At 44.3% G+C, this 21,423-nt stretch overlaps 1 protein-coding gene across 1 annotated transcript in view; it reads left to right on the top strand.

The window, feature by feature from the left end:
• KIAA2012 (KIAA2012 ortholog) overlaps positions 1–21,423 on the top strand; it is a 120,686-nt gene that overhangs the window by 33,535 nt on the left and 65,728 nt on the right. Inside the window, 3 exon segments of the mRNA XM_060106674.1 lie at positions 435–605; positions 3,160–3,270; positions 14,674–14,742. Of these exon segments, the coding sequence (XP_059962657.1) occupies positions 435–605; positions 3,160–3,270; positions 14,674–14,742 (351 nt within the window).

The raw sequence follows: 21,423 nt of genomic DNA, 5'->3' as shown, positions 1-21,423 counted from the left end.
GGAGCCATGAGATCACTGGTTCTGCTTAGAAAAATTGCTTTGTGGTTGGAACTCTGTAGCCAATAGTCCCATGAGCTTTAACGCTGGGGTCTCCCCAGTTAGGGAAGGACCTTGCAGTCTCCCTAGCCTTTCTCCCATCTCAGGAGCCCATCAATAGGATGAGGATGACAGCAACCACTGGTCAGTTCCTCCCAGTTCTTGGAGGTTCCCCAACAGTAGGGCTGCTATTCTAGCCAAGAGTAATCCCACCTTGGCTGTGGGAGATACCTGGCGTCTGCTCCTTAGCAGGGCTGGAAAAGAGAGACAAACTTGAGAATGAGGGGAATAAGTGATCCTAGACCCTAGGAGCCATCAACAGAATTAGAAAAGAGGTTCCTTCTCCTTCTTGCTGATCCAAATTCTCACTCATACTTTTTCTCCTTTTGCTTTTGAAGAGGATGATGCTCCATCGCAGGATGGCACCCCACCACTGTCCCTGACGGAAGGAAGAAAAAGTCCAGAGAGCCAGAGGAGCCTGGACAGCCCCAGGACATCAGGCCACAGCAGCCCCATGGGCCCCCTCCATGTGAGACGGGCCGGCGGGGCACTCCCAGCAGAAGGACAAGGTAATCACTCCCGGGGTGCATGGATGCACCCTCTTGGCTTGTCTGTGGCTCTGGGCTCATTTTAACCATCTTCCAGGGCCACAAGTAAGCTGTCTGAAAGCCACCCCATTGAAAAAGGGAAATCAGCAGTGTTTCCAATGCTGTCAGTGGGATTAACGGTCACCACGCATATTCCTCAAAAGTCAGTACATGTTTTAAGGGTTTTCTGCACCAACATGCGCTGCCAAGCTGTTCTGTGCTTTCCTCGCTCCTGGCAGCAGCGTGTGACGACACAGCTCCCTGCGCTCATCAGGGAGACTCGCTACTGGGTTTACCAGGCATTCTCAACACCGAGCCATAACCCTGCACGGGCCAAGGGAGCCTGGGGACCCTGCCAACAGGAAGAGTCCCCGGGGAGGAGTCACCCTCCGGCCCAGGGCAGAGCCTGAGGCCTGTGCACAGAGAGAAAAGGACTCTGGATTTCTACTGAAGGATGAGGCAGGCAGGGCCACACCCTCTATGACTTAGCCCCACTCAGAGTTCTTATCCTTAAGAGCCGACAGTCCAGGAGGAAACTAAGACAGTGCAATAACAGCTTCCATGGGGGCTTTGATCTAAATGCAGCACATAAAGCAAAAGTTGCTTAGGCTCCAAATTACCCCTGAAAATCCCTTAGGGATGGGCTTCCCTGGTGGCGCAGTGGTTGAGAGTCCGCCTGCCGATGCAGGGGACACGGGTTCGTGCCCCGGTCCGGGAGGATCCCGCATGCCGCGGAGCGGCTGGGCCCGTGAGCCATGGCCACTGGGCCTGCGCATCCGGAGTCTGAGGCCCGCGTACCGCAAAAAAAAAAAAATCCCTTAGGGAGGGGCCGTGCTGGAGACCAACAAACCATTTTCTAGAAAGTGCAGCCCAATCAGCTGTTCCTCCCTCATTGGAGGATGGGCGGCTTTCTCTGACCACCAGATGAAGGAGATGGTGTGTGTTTGGGTGCCAGACAATGTGAACAAAGTATCTCTGTTAACAACAGCAGAATCACACTCAGGGCCTAGAGAAGCTCACACTCGAGAGGAATGTGGCAACTGAGAGCTACCAAGAAGACAACAGATACCACAGCCTTCATCCCATCCAGGCTCACTCAGAGACAGATGCCTCACTATTTAAATCCCGCTCGCTCGCACTCCCCCTGCCTCGACCCAAGCATTTATTTATATTTGAAGCCTTGCAAGCATAAATTCAATACATGGATCAATAATTCCATTATGTGCTTGCAGCTCCTCTGTTTAAGGCTGGAATGGTCAAAGTCAAATTCTCTCTCTCTCTCACCAAAGAAACTTACAAACTATTTCCAGATGGAGCCTTTCTCTTACAACCTCCTCCCTTTTATATTTGCATGGCAATGATGCTCTCTTAACTTTGAGCTAATGAACTGAACTTTAGGTACAGTCGTGTCACCACCAAAGGTATTCCTAGGAGGTTGCATTGCCCAGAACAAATCACACCAAACGCACACACACACACACACACACCCAGAATTAGACACCCTTACAAAAGGAGAACCTGATTAGAATGAATGCCAGGGCTGTGACTATGACGAGTGCAGCCTGAAGCCCCAAGTGTGTAGCTGAGTGTGTGTAAATGAATGTGTGCATGGTGGCACATGTGTGTCTTAGGGTATGTGTGTGCTTATATAGCTATGGGAGTACATGTGTATACTTGTGTGCTCATGTATGTATGTGTGATTGTGCAGGCATGCAGGCCTGCCTGCGAACAAGTACACATGTGTTGCTGTGTGTCCTTCATGTGTGATACACGTGTGTCCTTGCAGGCACACCTGCATATGTGTGCGTGCCTTGTGAGTGTGTATATATGTACGTGTGAGTGCACACCTTGGTGTGTGTTTCCGTGTGTGTGTGTGATGCCTCTGTGTATATGTGTGTTTACACACTTGTAAGCATCCACTGTGGCTGATTGCCAGCTCTACCCCTGACCCTTTTGCCTTGGAAATGGGGAAGGTAAAGTCATAGAAACACCCTCAATCTTTCTAAGCAACTGAAATAGAGCTTCCTTCTCCTCCTTGGCCTGAGCCCCTTGGAGTCACTAAGCAGTCCCAGCATTTGATCCACAGGGCACAGCTGTGCCACTGAGTACTGCACAAAGGCATGTGACAGAGCAGGAAGCAGAGGCTGGAACTACCGAGCCCTGTGCCCAGGAGCTGGGCTGCACACACTTGGAGGATGGGGCTCCCTTTCCTGCACACAAGGTGCCCCCTCCAGGCTCACCTTGTCCCTGGAGGGCTGCCTGAAACCAGAGGATTCCCCCTTTTCTAGACCTTCACAGAAGGCACGACGTAGGCTATGGCAGCCCCGCCCTGTTCATCCCACACTGACTCCAGATGATGGGGCGTGAACGCTGGCCCTGCTCTGCCGAATCCCAGGAGTGGGGCTGGCCCTGCACCCTGGCAAGCACCTGAGCACACCGGCATCTGCCCGCTGGGGACTCAGGGAGCACGGTCCAGGTTCAGCCTCCCTCCCCTGCACTAGTGCTAACACTGCCCATGCTTGTGCTTATTTTCAAGAAAAATCCAGAGACCCCAAACTGGGGCGCTTCTTGCTGGGTCCAAATGGAGAAAACATCTGCCTGTCCCTCCCAAGGCCTACCCAAACCGAGGAGCTTCTGTCGGGTGGAGGTAAGATGATACATCCCAGGTCAGCCTCGCTTTCCTGGGTGAAGATTTTACCTGCAGCTTCCAAAACTCCCCAGCAGGAGAGACATCATTAAAAACAGACGCAAGTCAGCCAGTTTCTCCCCTCTCGCTGAACACAGGGATGCTTCTGTAGCTCAGACACAATAACCCAATGTCTGCATAACAAGTTTGCTCTTGCTAGAGCATCTGGAGAGAGACGTTCCCATGGAATGGCTTGGAGGAGGCCTAATGTGCCGTGCTGATGCCTTGATGAGGATGATAAAGCCCTCTTGGTATTTGCCCAAACTAAACACTGCCTTTTCTTTTCTTTCCAACCACCCTCCAGAGGTGGAGGTGGCTAATTGGTAATCCAATCAGTTATCCTTGTTATGTGTATTGGTTCCTTGCTGCGAATCATCTGGCTCCTGACAGATATCAAGGCAGTTTCCAAAAACCCTTCTGGCATGTTCACTTTTTGGAAAAGGGATGCTGGCTCTGGGCAATAACCATCTTGCAAAGGAAAAAAAAAAAATGAAGTCAGAGGGTGATGAGTGTCAACCACCCAGGAACCATCACGATGTGTATGCATGATTCGTACAGCCAGCCAGCAGGCCTCCTAATGAGGGAGATTAAAATCTGCACTCGTTTGGTGGGTGATGTCATGACTGCTTCAACAAAAAGAGCATGGAATCAGAGCCAGGAGATTTGAGTAGCCCTGGCTTGTCCTCTATGTTGTCAGATGACTTTGGGTCAACCCTTCCTTGTGTCCAAGGTTCCTCCTCTCATTCGAAATAAGGGGATCGACTCCACCACCAGCAGCTATTGACTATTGCTGCATTTTATGTGTTGTGTCTGTTGCTGTGGAAGTAGCCACTTAGTACATGGATTTCCAGAAACCAGAATGCATTCGGTTCCAAATCCAGCATTAAAGAACTTCCATCACCACTTGGGCTGTCCCATGATATGAGTATAAAAATAACTTGGTTCTGCACTGGCGGAAGCAGGAGTGAGACAGGTGGAGGCCACTGTCACTGTGACCCAGCTGGTACAACAGCTGGAACGCAAACACGATTCTGTTCACCTGCTGCACATTTGTCCACTCTCTTCCAAGAGAAATAGCTCCCCTTTGGGCAAAGCAAAAGCCAGAAGCAGAAAAGGAAATATTTAAGTTACATGTTTAAGTTTGTTGTCATCTTGTCAGTATCATGTTTCGGTCATTTCGGCATCCCCAGCACTTAGCACAGTCCCTGACGCAAACAGAGCGGGATCACAATAAATGTTCATTGAAAATCTTTCAATAATTTCCACACGAAAGAAAGAAAGAGAGAAATGAAATTTATGCTGAATAAATCGAGACTTGCCTGCCATCTTGTCTTAGTCCCATGAACAACGTATTTAATCCTGCTTGCCTCTCAAACCTAAAGGCATTCACTGTGAGCTTGTTGAATAAATGAACAAATGAATCATCCGTCCTCCATATACAGCTGGTGGACCTCCAGCCTCGACAGTGATTGCATAGGGCTCTGGGAGGCAGGCAGAACCTTAACCCACATCTCCCTACAAGCGCCCATAGAACAGGCCCAGCTTTCTCAGAGTCTCTGTTAATGGGAAAGCCCTGTTTTGTTTTGCTCTGGGAAGCAGGATACTGAAAAACATTTTCAACTCCTGCAAAGGATTTGCTCCACCCACACCAAATTCTTTGCAGCTGTTTGTTCAAATGCATCTTGATCACCATCCCCACCCTACTCTTCCAGTCTCATCTCCCACTATATTCAGGCCCACCCTTTTCTCATCTGTCTGATGGCCCAAACATTCAGTCTTCCTTCTCTTATCTCCCAGCCTTTGCCCAAGTTGCCCTCAAATATTTAGAATCATTTTAAGCTCCAGGGGAAGGTTCATCTATTCCGGGATATTTTCCTCAGTAAATCCACTTCATCTCACTGAACTGCTACGATGTAGGTTTCACCCATTTCTCTCTCTCAATCCCACTTTTGTGATTACTGTATTTATATGCATCCGTTTGTTGTTTAGCTCCCAAATATATTAGAAGAGTCCTAGAGATCCTCTTATCTTTATCATATGTCCAAGAAATGCGTGGACAGAATACCCCAGATGCCATAAAGGAAAGTTTGGGGGGGATCATAGTTGTTTTTTAATTTAAAAAAATCTTGGGTTAAAGTGGAAATATGATCTGTCTGATCATTCTGAGACTTTCAGACTCTGCCAACATCTACTTGGAAAGAAATTCTTAAGCAATTAGATCATGATATCTTGCTTTCAGATAGCATAGAAGAATGAGTATAAACCTTCAGAAGAAAAAAAAAAGATGTGAAGACTTGAGCTGGAATTCGACCCTCTTGGTCATGTTGGGATATTGCAACACTTAGAAAATTCAAAGGCTTAAGAAAGGAAAATTTAACTTGGAAGGATATAAGTCAAAACATTGGAACATTGGAGTTGCTTATCCTTGATTCAAATCCTTCATCTATTCTCCTAGTCACAGTGGCAGCAATAGAAGTTTTCTTTCAGAAGTCCTTTTATTCAGAAGTTCTTTATTGCAAGAAGTTCAAGAATGTCTGTGCCAGTGGTTCGGTTTGGGACTCCAGGTCCCATGCAAATTTAAATTCTTCATCTCTTTCACAGTTTCCAGTTGACACCTGCTCTTGTCCTAAAAAGATTTTTACCCCCAAAACTTGCCTTGTTTTTTGGTCATTTAATTAGCATCTTTCTCTCTTGCAACTCTTTCTTGGTATGGTGGTTTTAAAATATGTCTACAAATTCTTTGACACTTGTTCTTTCAAAAGGGGGAGCCCTTGGGGCTTCCCTGGTGGCGCAGTGGTTGAGAGTCCGCCTGCCGATGCAGGGGACACGGGTTCGTGCCCCGGTCCGGGAAGATCCCACATGCCACGGAGCAGCTGGGCCTGTAAGCCATGGCCACTGAGCCTGCGTGTCCGGAGCCTGTGCTCTGCAGAGGGAGAGGCCACAGCAGTGAGAGGCCCGCGTACCGCAAAAAAAAAAGGGGGGAGCCCAATTCTCCTCCCCTTGAGTGTGCGCTGGACATAGTGGCTCACTTCTGGTAAATATAGAATATGACAGAAGTGACAGTGTGTGACTTCTGAGATGGTCCAACCCCAGGGAAATCCCCAGATGACTGCATCCCTGATTGGCATTGTGACGGCAGCCTCACAAGAGACTGCACCGGAGTCACAGGCCTAAGCCCCTCCCAGATTCCCATAGAAACTATGTGAGATATAGTAAGGTTTATTGCTTTAAGTCACTAGATTTGGGCATAATTTGTTTTCATAATAGATAATATACTGGTGTCATTTCCTGAGGGTCTACAACTTGGTAAACAGAAAAATGAAGGGTCCAAGAATATCCCAGCTGGTCTCAAAACACTGATTATTTGGGGGCAAACATATGCTAAGTGGTTGACTTTCTCTGTGTTCTCCCCATTTGTCATTTGTGATAATGTTGGTTGTGGGGACTCATGGGTAAAAGGATCCTTCCATGTTGGTGGGATATTTGACAAAGTATGATTTTCCTTGAGTAGCCTTCCTCTTAGCAGCTTTTGCTTTAGTGAAGATGCCTAGAGATTTAAAAGTGAAGAAGCCCGGGGCTTCCCTGGTGGCGCAGTGATCAAGAATCCACCTGCCAATGCAGGGGACAGGGGTTCAAGCCCTGGTCCGGGAAGATCCCACATGCCATGGAGCAACTAAGCCCGTGAGCCACAACTACTGAGCCTGCGCTCTAGAGCCCACGAGCCACAACTACTGAGCCCGTGTGCCACAACTACTGAAGCCCACACGCCTAGAGCCCATGCTCCCAACAAGAGAAGCCACCGCAATGAGAAGCATGTGCACCGCAACGAAGAGTAGCCCCTGCTCGCCGCAACTAGAGAATGCCCGCGTGCAGCAACAAAGACCCAACGCAGCCAAAACTAAAAGAAGTCCATTAGATGAGACAGCGTGAGGAAGAAGAAAGAACTTTGGACTAAATATCCAAAGCCTTGGGTTTTCTTCTCAGCTCTACCACCCTGATTTCTGTGATCATTGGCAAATAAATCTACTGCTTTGGAGCTCAGCTTCTCCATATGGAGAAAGAGGAACTGGGATTAGATCCAATCCTCCCAGTGTATATCCCATAGAACTCCAAGTCCTCAGAAGGTTACCAGGCATTCTGTTAAAAAAAAAAAAAAAAAAAAAAAAAAAAAAAAAAAAAAGTTCTGAGGCCAAATAAGTTGGAAACCAGTAGGCTACAGCAAAGCAGAATCCTTACTGCAGGAGCCTCTACTGTGTTAATATGGATTATGGTTCCTCAAGATGAGGATATGCAATGTTTCCCAAACTTGTTTGACCACTGAATTCTTTCTTGTTTTTAGTAAAGCATCATGTGCATCTAACTAGTTTTTGGAACACACTTTGGAAAATACTAAACAGTATTTCTAAGGTTCTTTCCAGCTGTAATGCTGCATGTTACTAAATAACCCCCTTTCCCAAGGAGACTCTCTCTGTAGAGCAGTTCTGTTGTCTAAGTCCTGAAGCAGGATCTCAGTCATTCAATAATTCATGACTGTTCTTGCTTTCATTTTCCAAACATCAGTTCTGAATCACTGAGTCCACAATCCCTCCATCTCCAGGTAAAAAGAAGTAGAGGAAGGTAGGAGGAAGCCTGGGTGGCAATAAGGCCCTTTTGCCCAATCAGTGTTTGTTAATAATCCATAAGCAATCATGTTGGTGGATTTACCCGTTCTCAGATGTTGAAATAAAGAAAAACATGGCTGGATACGGTCGCTTGGCACCCAGCATTTCCTTCCAGTGCCCTCCTGTACTGCAAAGGCTGGAAGGCTAAAAACCACATTTCCCAGATAACCTTTGCAGTTAGGGGGTGGGATGCAGATGCGGTTCTGCCAAACAGATGCACTTGCATGAGATCTGAAGGGCAGAAGTGAGGCGGAGGCACTTTGGCTACTTACCCTGGCAAGCGAGCTCGTGAAGACTGTCAAGAGGCAGCTGCTGCAGCAACTTCGTAAGCACCAAGTGCTCTATAGTAGCTCCATTTCTTCTTAAAATACCTTGGTGGTTTCTGTTCTCCCCTGAGTCCTGACCCATATACTCTCCTCCCCTTGCAGAAGTTATGGGGGATTCCCATGAGGCTCGGCATGGGGCTAATTTGGGTCTGTCACATGGACCACGGGGCAGGGAAGCTGTGTTTGTCAGGACTTCAGAGGGAAGCGGGGTTCTTTCTCTCACGGCAGCGAACCCAGCACCGCATCAGCAGCCCACACTGGAAGGTGTTCTGATGGCCACCTGCAGAGAACCACTAAAAACCACTGGGGAGTCTTCTTTCCTTTGACAGAAACCTCTCATGATTCCTATAAGTACAAAGACTCCCCTCCCTCGTATTTGGCTGAAAATGTGATATTATTGCCACTTTATGCCTTCCAAAGAAGAAAAATGTCAAAAAGAATAGTTCTCTTTGAATCTGCTGAAAATTCTTTTTTTTAAGAAAAAAGTCAATATGAAGTGTTGAAGAATATTTAATTCCTCTTTATTTTTTGCATATGCACTTATACTGTTTCTTACAGAGCCTGTAAAGCTGTAAATTCTACCTCCCTCGCATTTTTTCTGTTTCAGAGAACCTTAGAGTTGAGATGGAATGTAGGCATCACCTTCATCAGCATTTAAGCAGGGGAAGCATTTTATCAAACAGACTTTCTGAGGACACCTATAGATAAAATGGATAAAAGCAGAGCTGCCTGGTTAAAGTAGGGATGGTCTGTGTCCCCCAACAACTTCTTCAGAGCCCAGCTAATTCTTTCCCTCCTGAAATGATTCCCGGCTGTGGGGTCTATGCAGAGTCACTAGAACTATGAGACCACAGTTTGAAAACTCTCATTTTATGGATAAGAAAACTGAGGCCCAGAGAGGTACGGTGACTTGCTCAAAGTCACACAGCTTCTATGCGGCAAATCTAAGGCTCAAACCCAGATCTTCCTGCACCTACTTAGGCCAAAGCTCTTCTCACTAGAATTTACTGCCTCTAGGCCCTCTTGTCCAGGTTTCTAGGCTTCAAGGACTAGCTGCAGTCCCACCTTCATTGTACCACCTCACCTGACCACCTCAGCCCACACTGATTGCTACTATCTTAGGTCAGCAGTAATTCTTACTACCTGGGTCTCTCACCAGGCACTCCCTACTTCCGCTATTTTTTTTACTCTTTTTCTTCATCCTCCTCCAGGATAGATTCCCCTCCTCTACTTCTGAATATCCCAGAGAACATCATAGGTACTCGCAGAACGTTGCCCATAAATATTGATTGAAACTGTCAGTAGCAAAGACTTACTTGTTCCCCAATATCCATTTTTCCATTACTCCTGTTATTAGCAGAATCCCCTACCCTGAAGTTTAGTTGAACACAAGGCTACTTGGCTAGAAATTATATTTCCCAGCCTTCCTTGCAGCCAGGTATGGTCATATAACTGATGTGGCTGATGAAATGTGAACAGAAGTAACTTGTGCGACTGACTTCCAGGTCATTTCCTTAAAAGGAAATCACTGGGGACTTCCTTGGTGGTGCAGTGGATAAGAATCCGCCTGCCCATGCAGGGGACACAGGTTCGATCCATGGTCCGGGAAGACCCCACATGCCGCGGAGCAACTAAGCCCGGGAAGATCCCACATGCCACAACTACTGAGCCTGCATGCCAGGCTCTGCAACAAGAGAAGCCAGCGCAATGAGAAGCCCGTGCACCACAACGAAGAGTAGCCCCCGCTTGCCACAACTAGAGAAAGCCTGCACGCAGCAACAAAGACCCAACGCAGCCAAAAAAAAAAAAAAAAATTTTTTTTTTAATTTTAAAAAGAGGAAACCATTGCCTTCCTCCTTCCTTTGCCCCTTGGACTTGGTTGCCGTGGTGAAGTAGCTTCAACCACGTGGAAGAGGGCAATACTCTAGGGGATGATGAAGCCATAAGATATAAGGGAGCACAGAGCCCAGATACCTTCAGGGAGCAGAGTTACCCTGGGCTACCCCCTCCCTCTAGACTCTTACCTGAAACAGAAACACGTGTTTATCTTTCTGAGTCTCTTTGTTACAGCATATAATGCAACTATATATTCTTTCTTAATCTGGACAAAGCAAACCTAACAGATTTTTCTGATGAGCATGTTTTTGAATCCTCCATTGTGCTCCATTCTATCACACGTGCATTTTTCATGTTAAACTGCAATTACTTAAACTCTTCCCCTATCCTTCTAAATTAATTTGCCAAAGTTGGAGTGTAGTCTTTTCCCCCTTAGGCTATGCACTAATTGAGGCTTTCTTTTCACCATACTTTGTGATGTCTAGTGTACAGTATTTCTACTTCCCACATCTTTGCTCTGCACAGTCACCTTGCCCTTCCTCCTACCACCTAAGAAGGAAAGATGGTCAGACTAACAGGTGAAGTCTACAAGGTGTCTGTGTGTTCTGTGTAGCTTCTGAGTTAGATTGAAATTATCAGGCACAGATTTAGTCTTGTCATTTTGTTTACACATTGGGGAAAAAGAATTCAGTTTATTAAACGTTTCGTGTAACTGCACCTAAGTTTTGCCAAGCTGGGAACTTGGACCTTTTCTGTGTAGGGACATTTTAATTCTAGTTTTCATAACCTGGAGATCAGATTGTTGCTTTTGCATGATGTACATAGTGTCTCGTGACTAGAGTTTGCTTTGTTTTATAGTATCTGTACTCGTATTTTTCAAGAGCTATTTTGTAAACAGATGATGTACTTCTCCCTTGAAAACACAATAAAAAGAAAAAAGCACCAAAAGAAAAAAAATGCACCTATAATAATACCTCCCATCCTAGATGGCATTGCTTTGTGACAACCAAACCAGATCATACTTGCAGTATATAATAAAGTATTAAGTAAAATTCCAATATAAAATATCATTGGACCTAAAAGAGAGAAGACCCATAATATTGTGTCCGACTCTTTTGATCAAATGGGCAGAACGCCTACCATGTTCAAGGGAAAGAGAAGGATGTTGATATCAAGAGCAAACATGCTCAGGCACATATGTCATCTCATTCTATCATCCAATCATCCTTTGAAGGGAGTATTTTCATTCACATACCACAGGTGAGGAAACTGAAACACAGGAGGTTAACCCCCTTGTGCACATTGATCACACCTGGTGAGCAGCTGCGCTTATTCATTCCCAGCCCCGTCTATCCCAGATACTGTGCTCTTTTCTTCCCGCTTCCCAGGGCTCAACCCCGGGCCCTGTGGCTGCTGCCCCCAAGAACCTCACAGCCCCTGTGAGAAAAAATTCACAAGCAACTGACTCTTCTGCAAGGCAGAATGAGATGAGTGCTGTAACAGAAGTCTCAACAACACAATGCAGGGGCCTCCAAGGAAGGAGCGATGAATTCTAACCTGGGGGATGAGGACGGATTTTTGCAGAGGAATCTCTATTTGTACTGACTTTAAAGAAACTGGTAGGGAATTCCCTGGTGGTCCAGTGGTTAGGACTTGGTGCTTTCACTGCTGGGGCCTGGGTTCGATCCCTGGTTGGGGAACTAAAATCCCAACAGCCTCGAGGCACAGCCAAAATTTTTTTTTAAACAAATATAAACAAAATTCTATTTAAAAAAAAAAGAAAAGAGGGACTTTCCTGGTGGTCCAGTAGGTAAGACTCTGTGTTCCCAATGCAGGGGGCCTGGGTTTGATCCCTGGTTGGGGAACTAGATCCTGCATGCATGGTGCAACTAAGAAATCTCATGCTGCAACTAAAAGATCCCACATGCCGCAACTAAGACCCGGTGCAGCCAAAAGTAAAAAAATTTTAAAAAGAAGGAAACTGGTAGAAGTGGATAAACAGAGAAGAGAGAAAGACATGACCAGCTGAGGGACCAGCATGAACAAAGGCAAAGAGATAAGAAAGCAGAATCCATGCGGGAAATGATGAGTAACCTGTAAGAATGCCCTGTGGTGGGGCTTCATGGGGGGAGATGGGGCTGAAAGGCAGGCCAGGACCAGGCCAGGGAAGGCCTTGTGTGCCAGGATAGAGCTGAAATGCCGCTTTTTAGGCAACAAGAAATCACAGGTGCTTGAGGAAGGATGTCATGCAACCCACCCTGTGTGCCAGGAATAGGCAAGAGAAAAGGCCGAGTGCTCAGGCTACTGTAGAATCATCCAGACAGCAGCTGACCAGGGCCTGGATGGAAGGCAGTGGGCAGACGTAGGAGACGCAGCAAAGGGATAATCCCCAGGGCCGCCAACTGGATGTGGGGAGCCCACCCAGCACTCTGAGCAACCAGTGACAAACCTGTTTATAGTGTCTCTTTACAAAATTGGCTACAATTCTCATCTCCAATTTTCTACTCAAACTACCATTTTTCTGATTTCACTTTCAGCTAAGAGGATGACTTTCGGGGTGTCTTGTGTACAATAATTAAGATAAAACAACAGTCAAGGCCTTGGAGCCCGAGTCACCCCACGGCGGCACACAAAGGACCACAGCCCTCTCCCATGTGGCACTCAGCTCCAGTACCTCCTTTTATTTAAAGTCAAACTCCCACCGACACACATAAAAAATAAATTCCAGTGCTGAGCGCCTCTCAGCTTGTCATGCACTGTGGCTGTTTTCAGGCTCATGTGCTCTTGGGGAGGTGGCTGAGCTTCCCAGCAGTATTTACCCACAACTGTGGTAAATAATACGAGTTCTAAGGAAAACCCTGATAGCAAATTCCTTGGGAGCTGTGAGTAAGGAAGAGGCAAAGCAGTAAGCAGTGATGGAGAGTGTTTGTATAACCCTCCTGCACCCTCTCACCCTGACACACATTGAGCTTTCTCTTTCATGATTGTTTTAGCCTCTTTTTCCCTTCCAACCACCGACCACTCAATTCTTTGAGGGAAAATTAACATTCATTATGCAATTTCTCTCTCTCTTTTTAATCCAGAGTGTCTGTCTCCAAGGTCCCTACTCAATAATTAATGTTTGTTCTCCTTTCCCATTCTCCAGAGCATCTATTCTTGAACTGTAAGGTCAACAGTTAACACTAATTATGGCTTTTTCTCTCTCCAGTGTTGGTTCTCAGAATCCCAAGTTGCCCTGCTCAGCCTAAGTTACGTATGTGCACGTGGCTGCTTGCGTGCACATCCGAAGGTGGGAAGGCACCAAGAAGCAGGCTTCTCCAAGCCCCCCACTTTAGCGAATCAGTAAAACCAAACATTCTTTTTTGGCAATGTCTCTAGTATATGTATTATCAGTAATGAGACGATGAAGCATACACACACATACATACATGTATTTGGAAATGAGCTGGGGGGGTAGTTAGATCGCAAAATCTTTTTCAGATATATTTGATTCCCTCTGACCTTTTTCCTCCCTATTTCTATCTCCTTGATCTCTCATACCTCTGTCTCTCTGACATACACATGCAAACACACACACACACACACCAAATTTCTCATTAAAAGCCATTCCTCCCTTTCAGATTCACTCAGCTGATCTCCTTGCTATCTATGACCTCTCCTCTAACTACCTTTCTCTGGTCTGTCATCCTAATTCTCCTCAGCCATTAAAACAGCATTATTGGGCTTCCCTGGTGGCGCAGTGGTTGAGAGTCCGCCTGCCGATGCAGAGACACGGGTTCGTGCCCCGGTCTTGGAGGATCCCACATGCCGCGGAGCGGCTGGGCCCATGAGCCATGGCCGCTGGGCCTGCGCGTCCGGAGCCTGTGCTCCGCAACGGGAGAGGCCACAGCGGTGAGAGGCCCGCGTACCGCAAAAAAAAAAAAAAAAAAAAGAGTATTATTTTAACTAGTGTTCCTTTTGACGGGCAAGGACAGCTAGGAGAATGATTCTCATCCAAAGTGACTCTAAGAGATTGCAAAAAAAATTCATCAGGGCTGTGCAAAAGCCTATCTTTCTGGCTAGAATCAGATGGGCTAGAATCCCTTCTGTCTCCCTGGTCCAACCCTTGAATTTGCGCTACAGCTGGAAGCAGGGGCTCCTCACGTTTGTCTGTCATCCCCCCCATTGCTGCACGCACTGGGGTCCCGCAGCACAGCTGCTGTTCCAATCTGGACATCTCCTCACAGGGGGTGTCAGGCATTAACTCTTTCATGCTCTTGTTCTGTCAAAAGTTCTCCTCTCAGAACTTAAGCATCACAGTACCTGCAGGGTTTCACCCTTAAACATCTTATAATAAATAAAAATATTTTCTTCAATGTTTTTTAAATCCTAGATCAATCTTCCCTGCATGATAGCATCTAAGTGTTTTCAAAACTATCTAATTCATTATGAGGCTTAGGCATCAAGCCATCCACTTTGTTTTCCCCTGTCTTGGGGTAAGGAAAATAGCTGTTTTTCAAGACTTTTCCACACTCTCAGGTAAAACCCTTATTGTTTTTCAGCCTGTGAATCTGTCAGTTCAAATACCAGCCGTGGAGAGGAAGAGTCTAGTATTCAACATCTTCTGAAAGGTAAGATTCTCCCCGGGCTTCCCCGGTGGCGCAGTGGTTGAGAGTCCGCGTGCCGATGCAGGGGATGCGGGTTCGTGCCCCGGTCCGGGAAGATCCCACATGCCGCAGAGCGGCTGGGCCCGTGAGCCATGGCCGCTGAGCCTGCGCATCCGGAGCCTGTGCTCCATGACCGGAGAGGCCACAACAGTGGGAGGCCCGCGTACCGCCAAAAAAAAAAAAAAAGATTCTCCCCAACAGAGTCACCTCTACTTCTCCTCTATGTTATTTGACTCACATACATATTATTTCATACCCAGACCTCCAGAAACACAATTTCTCCCCAAATATACTAATAAGTAGGAAAGAAGATTCATTTCTTGGAGAGCCTGAGAAATGAAGTATCCTCAAGCGTTACTCATGGGCAGCCCTGTGTGCTGTGGTCTGAGAGAGAAGAAAAGTCGACCCAAATGCCTGTGCTGAGCTGGCCCCGGAAGGAGAACTTGCAGAGGTGTCCTGTGGGTTTCGCAGATCATATGGTGCATAACTCACATTGTAATGAAGTGGGCATTGCCTCCCAGAGTTGCGTACAGTTCAAACTGCACATCCACAAACTAGAAAGCTATCGGGAAAAGACTCTCGGGCTTGTATTCTAAATGGAAGACTGAGGCCAGTTCTGCCTCGTCCAAGCTTCCTTTGTTATTTCATTTCCCCCGTGGAGAAATAAGCAAAAGCTGAGAGTGTAGCTCATCCTCCACCCACTGCCACTGCTGCTTCTGCTTCAAACCAGGGGTAAAGGACGAATTATGCAAAGACTTTCTCTCACTCCTAAAAATAGTCTTTGATTAATAGAGAAATGTGTGTGGTCTTCCTCACTGCTTATTTTGGGGCAGGCAATGATGAATCCTGCATGAGAGACCTGCTATAGCAACAGGAAACAAGGTCATAGATCGAGGACTGGAGCCAGAGCTGGGTGGAGGGCACTGGTTTTGCTACAGACTGCAAAACTAGAAGGAGAAAGGGCACCATCAAATGCTTGCCAATCTCAAAATCTGTAAGCAGAGAAATACTTGGGAGCCCAGCATTCTGCGTTACCCCTCTCATCATTCCCCTTGGGTGGACATCCTGACCGTGGTGCAAAGAGTTTCAGGGTCCGTTCTGTTCATTCTCACTTGTTGGCTGGAACTGGGCCAGAGCAGCTCTTAATAGGGGCCCACCAGCGAAGGATATGACGATGATGATGAAGATGGTAACTATCACTGCTAGCTATCTTTATGCCAAACACTGTGCTGAGTGTTTTACATTCATTAATTCACTTCATCCTCATTGCAATGATATGAGGTAAATTCTATTGTTATCCTCACTTTTCATCTAGGACAGTGTGGCTCAGAGAGGTTAAGGAACTAGCCCAAGGTCACACAACTAAGTGGTGAAGCTGGGATTTGAACTGTAGAAACCTATATTTTTACCACTATGCATGGTGACATCAATCTAAACAGGGACGTTTCCCAGACTCACAGATACAGAGAACAGACCTGTGATTGCCAAGGGATGGTGGGGTTGGGGGTGGAGGATTGGGAGTTTGGGATTAGCAGATGCAAACTATTATATACAGGATGAATAAACAACAAGGTCCTACTGTATAGCACAGGGAACTATATTTGATATCCTGTGATAAACCATAATGGAAAAGAATATGAAAAAGAATATATATATATATATATATATATATAACCGAATCACTTTCCTGTACAGCAGAAATTAACACAACATTGTAAATCAACTATACTTCAATGAAATTAAAAAATAATGAAATAAACAGGCACATTTCCATCTGACAATATGTGAGACTTTAGGAAGTTCCTGATTTCATAATGACTCATACTCATAAATGACTTCTGTTGCACATCCTTTTTTCCCTCCAATTCCCCTTACTTAGCCTCAGACACCCTTTTGTGGGTAACACTGAAAATGATTTGCAACTTTTAGAGATATGGGGAGAAGCTGAAACCCAGTAGAAACAGTTTGGAAGAACCAAACTCCTAAGACAGATTATCAAGCTAGATAGGCCTGTTTACAGGGTAGCTCTCCAGACCAAAAATATCCTTCCTAATATGGCTGAAAATGTTACAGTTTCACTTCATTCTCCTATTAAAGTCTCACTAATAATAGATTCACTTTGAATTCTGAAGTAGTCTCTTAAAAAGCTGATACTTCTGAGAAGCTAACAATCATTCACACTTCAGTAAAAATGTATTGAATCAGATGGCTGTCCTCTTGCAACCTAGCTGAAAACAGCTGCTCTGAGGGACTAAAAATTCTGATGGGATGGGAACAGAGGTGGATAATTTGGGAGTAAGTAGAGTCTTAAGGGTGGAAACATACCTGCCTGTTGGGGTACCCTGGAGGGCTTGTATGAACAGAAGAATATTAGCTATATGGAAAAAGAGGCACACAGAGAAAAGAACATAAAGGGAAATGGTAAAGTGACAAAGACAAACTTGAGCTATTTCAGAATTGCCCCATGGCAAGCTTTATATCCAGGAAAGGGAAAGAAAACTTTTATTCCTTGTTTTCTCTACTCCTAGTAACTAAATGGCCTTAGGCTAATGCAAATCTCTTTCTCATTTCCAAGCTTTTGAACACACAGTTCCCTTTGCCTGGAGCACAATTCCTCATCTCCTATCCCCTAACATCTTCTTTTTTAATTGTGGTAAAATACACATAACATAAAATTTGCCATCTTAACAATTTTTAAGTGTATGGTTCAGTAGTGTTCAGTAGATTCATGTTGCTGTGTAACCAGTCTCCAGAACTCTTTCATCTTGCAAAACTGAACATCTATATCTGTTAAATAACTCCCCATTGCAATGGGACTACCCATATAAGCACAGAATACCTGCTTCAGGGCTTAGAATAGAGGAAACTTATCTGTTCCCTTGATTGGCTCAAAGACCTCAACAAAAAATTCTTACATCTCTTTGAGCTTAACACTCCCCATTTGTTTGTAAGAAAATGGATATAACACTACTCTGAAAATACCAGATACCCTCTGGAATTGAGTTCAAAAAGCAATTTATTTTTTATTTTTTTAATTTAGATATTTAGAAGACCCTCAAACAAGCACACGCACACAAACACATACACACACACAAACACACAAGACAGAGAGAATAGGAGAGATTCTTCCAACAGTCTTCCAGGGGATCACAACTCAACACCTCTCTAAACTTCACTTTCCCCTTGGATTTTTTTTTAATTTTTTAATTTAATTTTATTTGTTTTTTTATACAGCAGGTTCTTACTAGTCATCAGTTTTATACACATCAGTGTATATATGTCAATCCCAATCTCCCAATTCATCACACCACCACCACCGTCCCCCACCACTTTCCCCCCTTGGTGTCCATACGTTTCTTCTCTACATCTGTGTCTCAATTGCTGCCCTGCAAACCGGTTCATCTGTACCATCTTTCTAGGTTCCACATATATGTGTTAATATACGATATTTGTTTTTCCCTTTCTGACTTATTTCACTCTGTATGACAGTCTCTAGATCCATCCACATCTCAACAAATGACCCAGTTTAGTTCCTTTTTATGGCTGAGTATTACTCCCTTGTATATATGTACCACTTCTTCTTTATCCATTCGTCTGTCGGTGGGCATTTAGGTTGCTTCCATGACCTGGCTATTGTAAATAGTGCTGCAATGAACATTGCGGTGCATGTCTTTTTGAGTTATGGTTTTCTCTGGGTATATGCCCAGTAGTGGGATTGCTGGGTCATGTGGTAATTCTGTTTTTAGTTTTTTAAGGAACCTCCATACTGTTCTCCATAGTGGCTGTATCAATTTGCATTCCCACCAACAGTGCAAGAGGGTTCCCTTTTCTCCACACCCTCTCCAGCATTTGTTGTTTGTAGATTTTCTGATGATGGCCATCCTAACTGGTGTGAGGTGATACCTCATTGTAGTTTTGATTTGCATTTCTCTAATAATTAGTGATGTTGAACAGCTTTTCATGTGCTTCATGGCTATCTGTATGTCTTCTTTGGAGAAATGTCTATTTAGGTCTTCTGCCCATTTTTGGATTGGGTTGTTTGTTTTTTTAATATTGAGCTTCATGAGCTGTTTATATATTTTGGAGATTAATCTTTTGTCTGTTGATTCGTTTGCAAATATTTTCTCCCATTCTGAGGGTTGTCTTTTCATCTTGTTTATGGTTTCCTTTACTGTGCAAAAGCTTTTAAGTTTCATTAGGTCCTCCTTGTCTCGTTCCTGATCTTAGAGGAAATTCTTTCAGTTTTTCAGCATTCAGAATGATGTTTGCAGTGGGTTTGTTGTATATGGCCTTTAGTATGTTGAGGTAGGTTCCTTCTATGCCCACTTTCTGGAAAGTTTTTATCATAAATGGGTGTTGAATTTCGTCAAAAGCTTTTTCTGCATCTATTGAGATGATTATATGGTTTTTCTTCTTCAATTTGTTAAGATGGTGTATCACATTGATTGATTTGCATATACTGAAGAATCCTTGCATCCCTGGGATAAATCCCACTTGATCATGGTGTATGATCCTTTTAATGTGTTGTTGGATTCTGTTTGCTAGTATTTTGTTGAGGATTTTTGCAACTATATTCATCAGTGATATTGGTCTGTAATTTTCTTTTTTTGTAGTATCTTTGCCTGGTTTTGGTATCAGGGTGATGGTGGCCTCATAGAATGAGTTTGGGAGTGTTCCTTCCTCTGCAATTTTCTGGAAGAGTTTGAGAAGGATGGGTGTTAGCTCTTCTCTAAATGTTTGATAGAATGCACCTGTGAAGCCATCTGGTGCTGGACTTTGTTGGAAGACTTTTAATCACAGTTTCAATTTCATTACTTGTGATTGGTCTGTTCATATTTTCTATTTCTTCCTGGTTCAGTCTTGGAAGGTTATACCTTTCTAAGAATTTGTCCATTTCTTCCAGGTTGTCCATTTTATTGGCATAGAGTTGCTTGTAGTAGTCTCTTAGGATGCTTTGTATTTCTGCAGTGTCTGCTGTAACTCCTCCTTTCTCATTTCTTATTTTATTGATTTGAGTCCTCTCCCTCTTTTTCTTGATGAGTCTGGCTAACGATATATCAATTTTGTTTATCTTCTCAAAGAACCAGCTTTTAGTTTTATTGATCTTTGCTATTGTTTTCTTTGTTTCTATTTCATTTATTTCTGCTCTGATCTTTATGATTTCTTTCCTTCTGCTAACTTTGGGTTTTGTTTGTTCTTCTTTCGCTAGTTCCTTTAGGTGTAAGGTTAGATTGTTTACTTGAGATTTTTCTTGTTTCTTGAGGTTGGCTTGTATAGCTATAAACTTCCCTCTTAGAACTGCACTTGCTGCATCCCATAGGTTTTGGATCTTCATGTTTTCATTGTCATTTATCTCTAGGTATTTTTTGATTTCCTCTTTGATTTCTTCAGTGATCTCTCGGTTATTTAGTAACGTATTGTTTAGCCTCCATGTGTTTGTGTTTTTACTTTTTTTTCCCTGTAATTGATTTCTAATCTCATAGCGTTGTGATCAGAAAAGATGCTTGATATGATTTCAATTTTCTTAAATTTATTGAGGCTTGATTTGTGACCCAAGATGTGATCTATCCTGGAGAATGTTCTGTGCGCACTTGAGAAGAAACTGTAATCTGCTGCTTTTGGATGGAATGTCCTATAAATATCAATTAAATCTATCTGGTCTATTGTGTCATTTAAAGCTTCTGTTTCCTTATTTATTTTCATTTTGGATGATCTGTCCATTGGTGTAAGTGAGGTGTTAAAGTCCCCCACTATTATTGTGTTACTGTTGATTTCCTCTTTTATAGCTGTTAGCAGTTGCCTTATGTATTGAGGTGCTCCTATGTTGGGTGCATATATAATTGCTATATCTTCTTCTTGGATTGATCCCTTGATCATTATGTAGTGTCCTTCCTTGTCTCTTGTAACATTCTTTATTTTAAAGTCTATTTTATCTGATATGAGTATTGCTACTCCAGCTTTCTTTTGATTTCCATTTGCATGGAATATCTTTTTCCATCCTCTCACTTTCAGTCTGTACGTGTCCCTAGGTCTGAAGTGGATCTCTTGGAGACAGCATATATATGGGTCTTGCTGTTGTATCCATTCAGCAAGCCTGTGTCCTTTGGTTGGAGCATTTAATCCATTCACGTTTAAGGTAATTATCCATATGTATGTTCCTATGACCATTTTCTTAATTGTTTTGGGTTTCCTTTTATAGGTCCTTTTCTTCTCTTGTGTTTCCCACTTAGAGAAGTTCCTTTAGCATTTGTTGTAGAGCTGGTTGGGTGGTGCTGAATTCTCTTAGCTTTTGCTTGTCTGTAAAGCTTTTGATGTCTCCATCGAATCTGAATGAGATCCTTGTCGGGTAGAGTAATCTTGGTTGTAGGTTCTTCCCTTTCATCACTTTAAGTATATCATGCCACTCCCTTCTGGCTTTTAGAATTTCTGCTGAGAAATCAGCTGTTAACCTTATGGGAGTTACCTTGTATGTTATTTGTTGTTTTCTCCTTGCTGCTTTCAATAATTTTTCTTTGTCTTTAATTTTTGCCAATTTGATTATTATGTGTCTCGGCGTGTTTCTCCTTGGGTTTATCCTGTATGGAACTCTCTGTGCTTCCTGGACTTGGGTGGCTATTTCCTTTCCCATGTTAGGGAAGTTTTTGA

The sequence above is a fragment of the Mesoplodon densirostris genome, chromosome 8 (genome assembly GCF_025265405.1).
Source record: "Mesoplodon densirostris isolate mMesDen1 chromosome 8, mMesDen1 primary haplotype, whole genome shotgun sequence".
Classification (NCBI taxonomy): domain Eukaryota; kingdom Metazoa; phylum Chordata; class Mammalia; order Artiodactyla; family Ziphiidae; genus Mesoplodon; species Mesoplodon densirostris.
The sequence above is the reverse complement of the archived record's forward strand: the minus strand, read 5'-3'. Positions and strand labels throughout refer to the sequence as shown.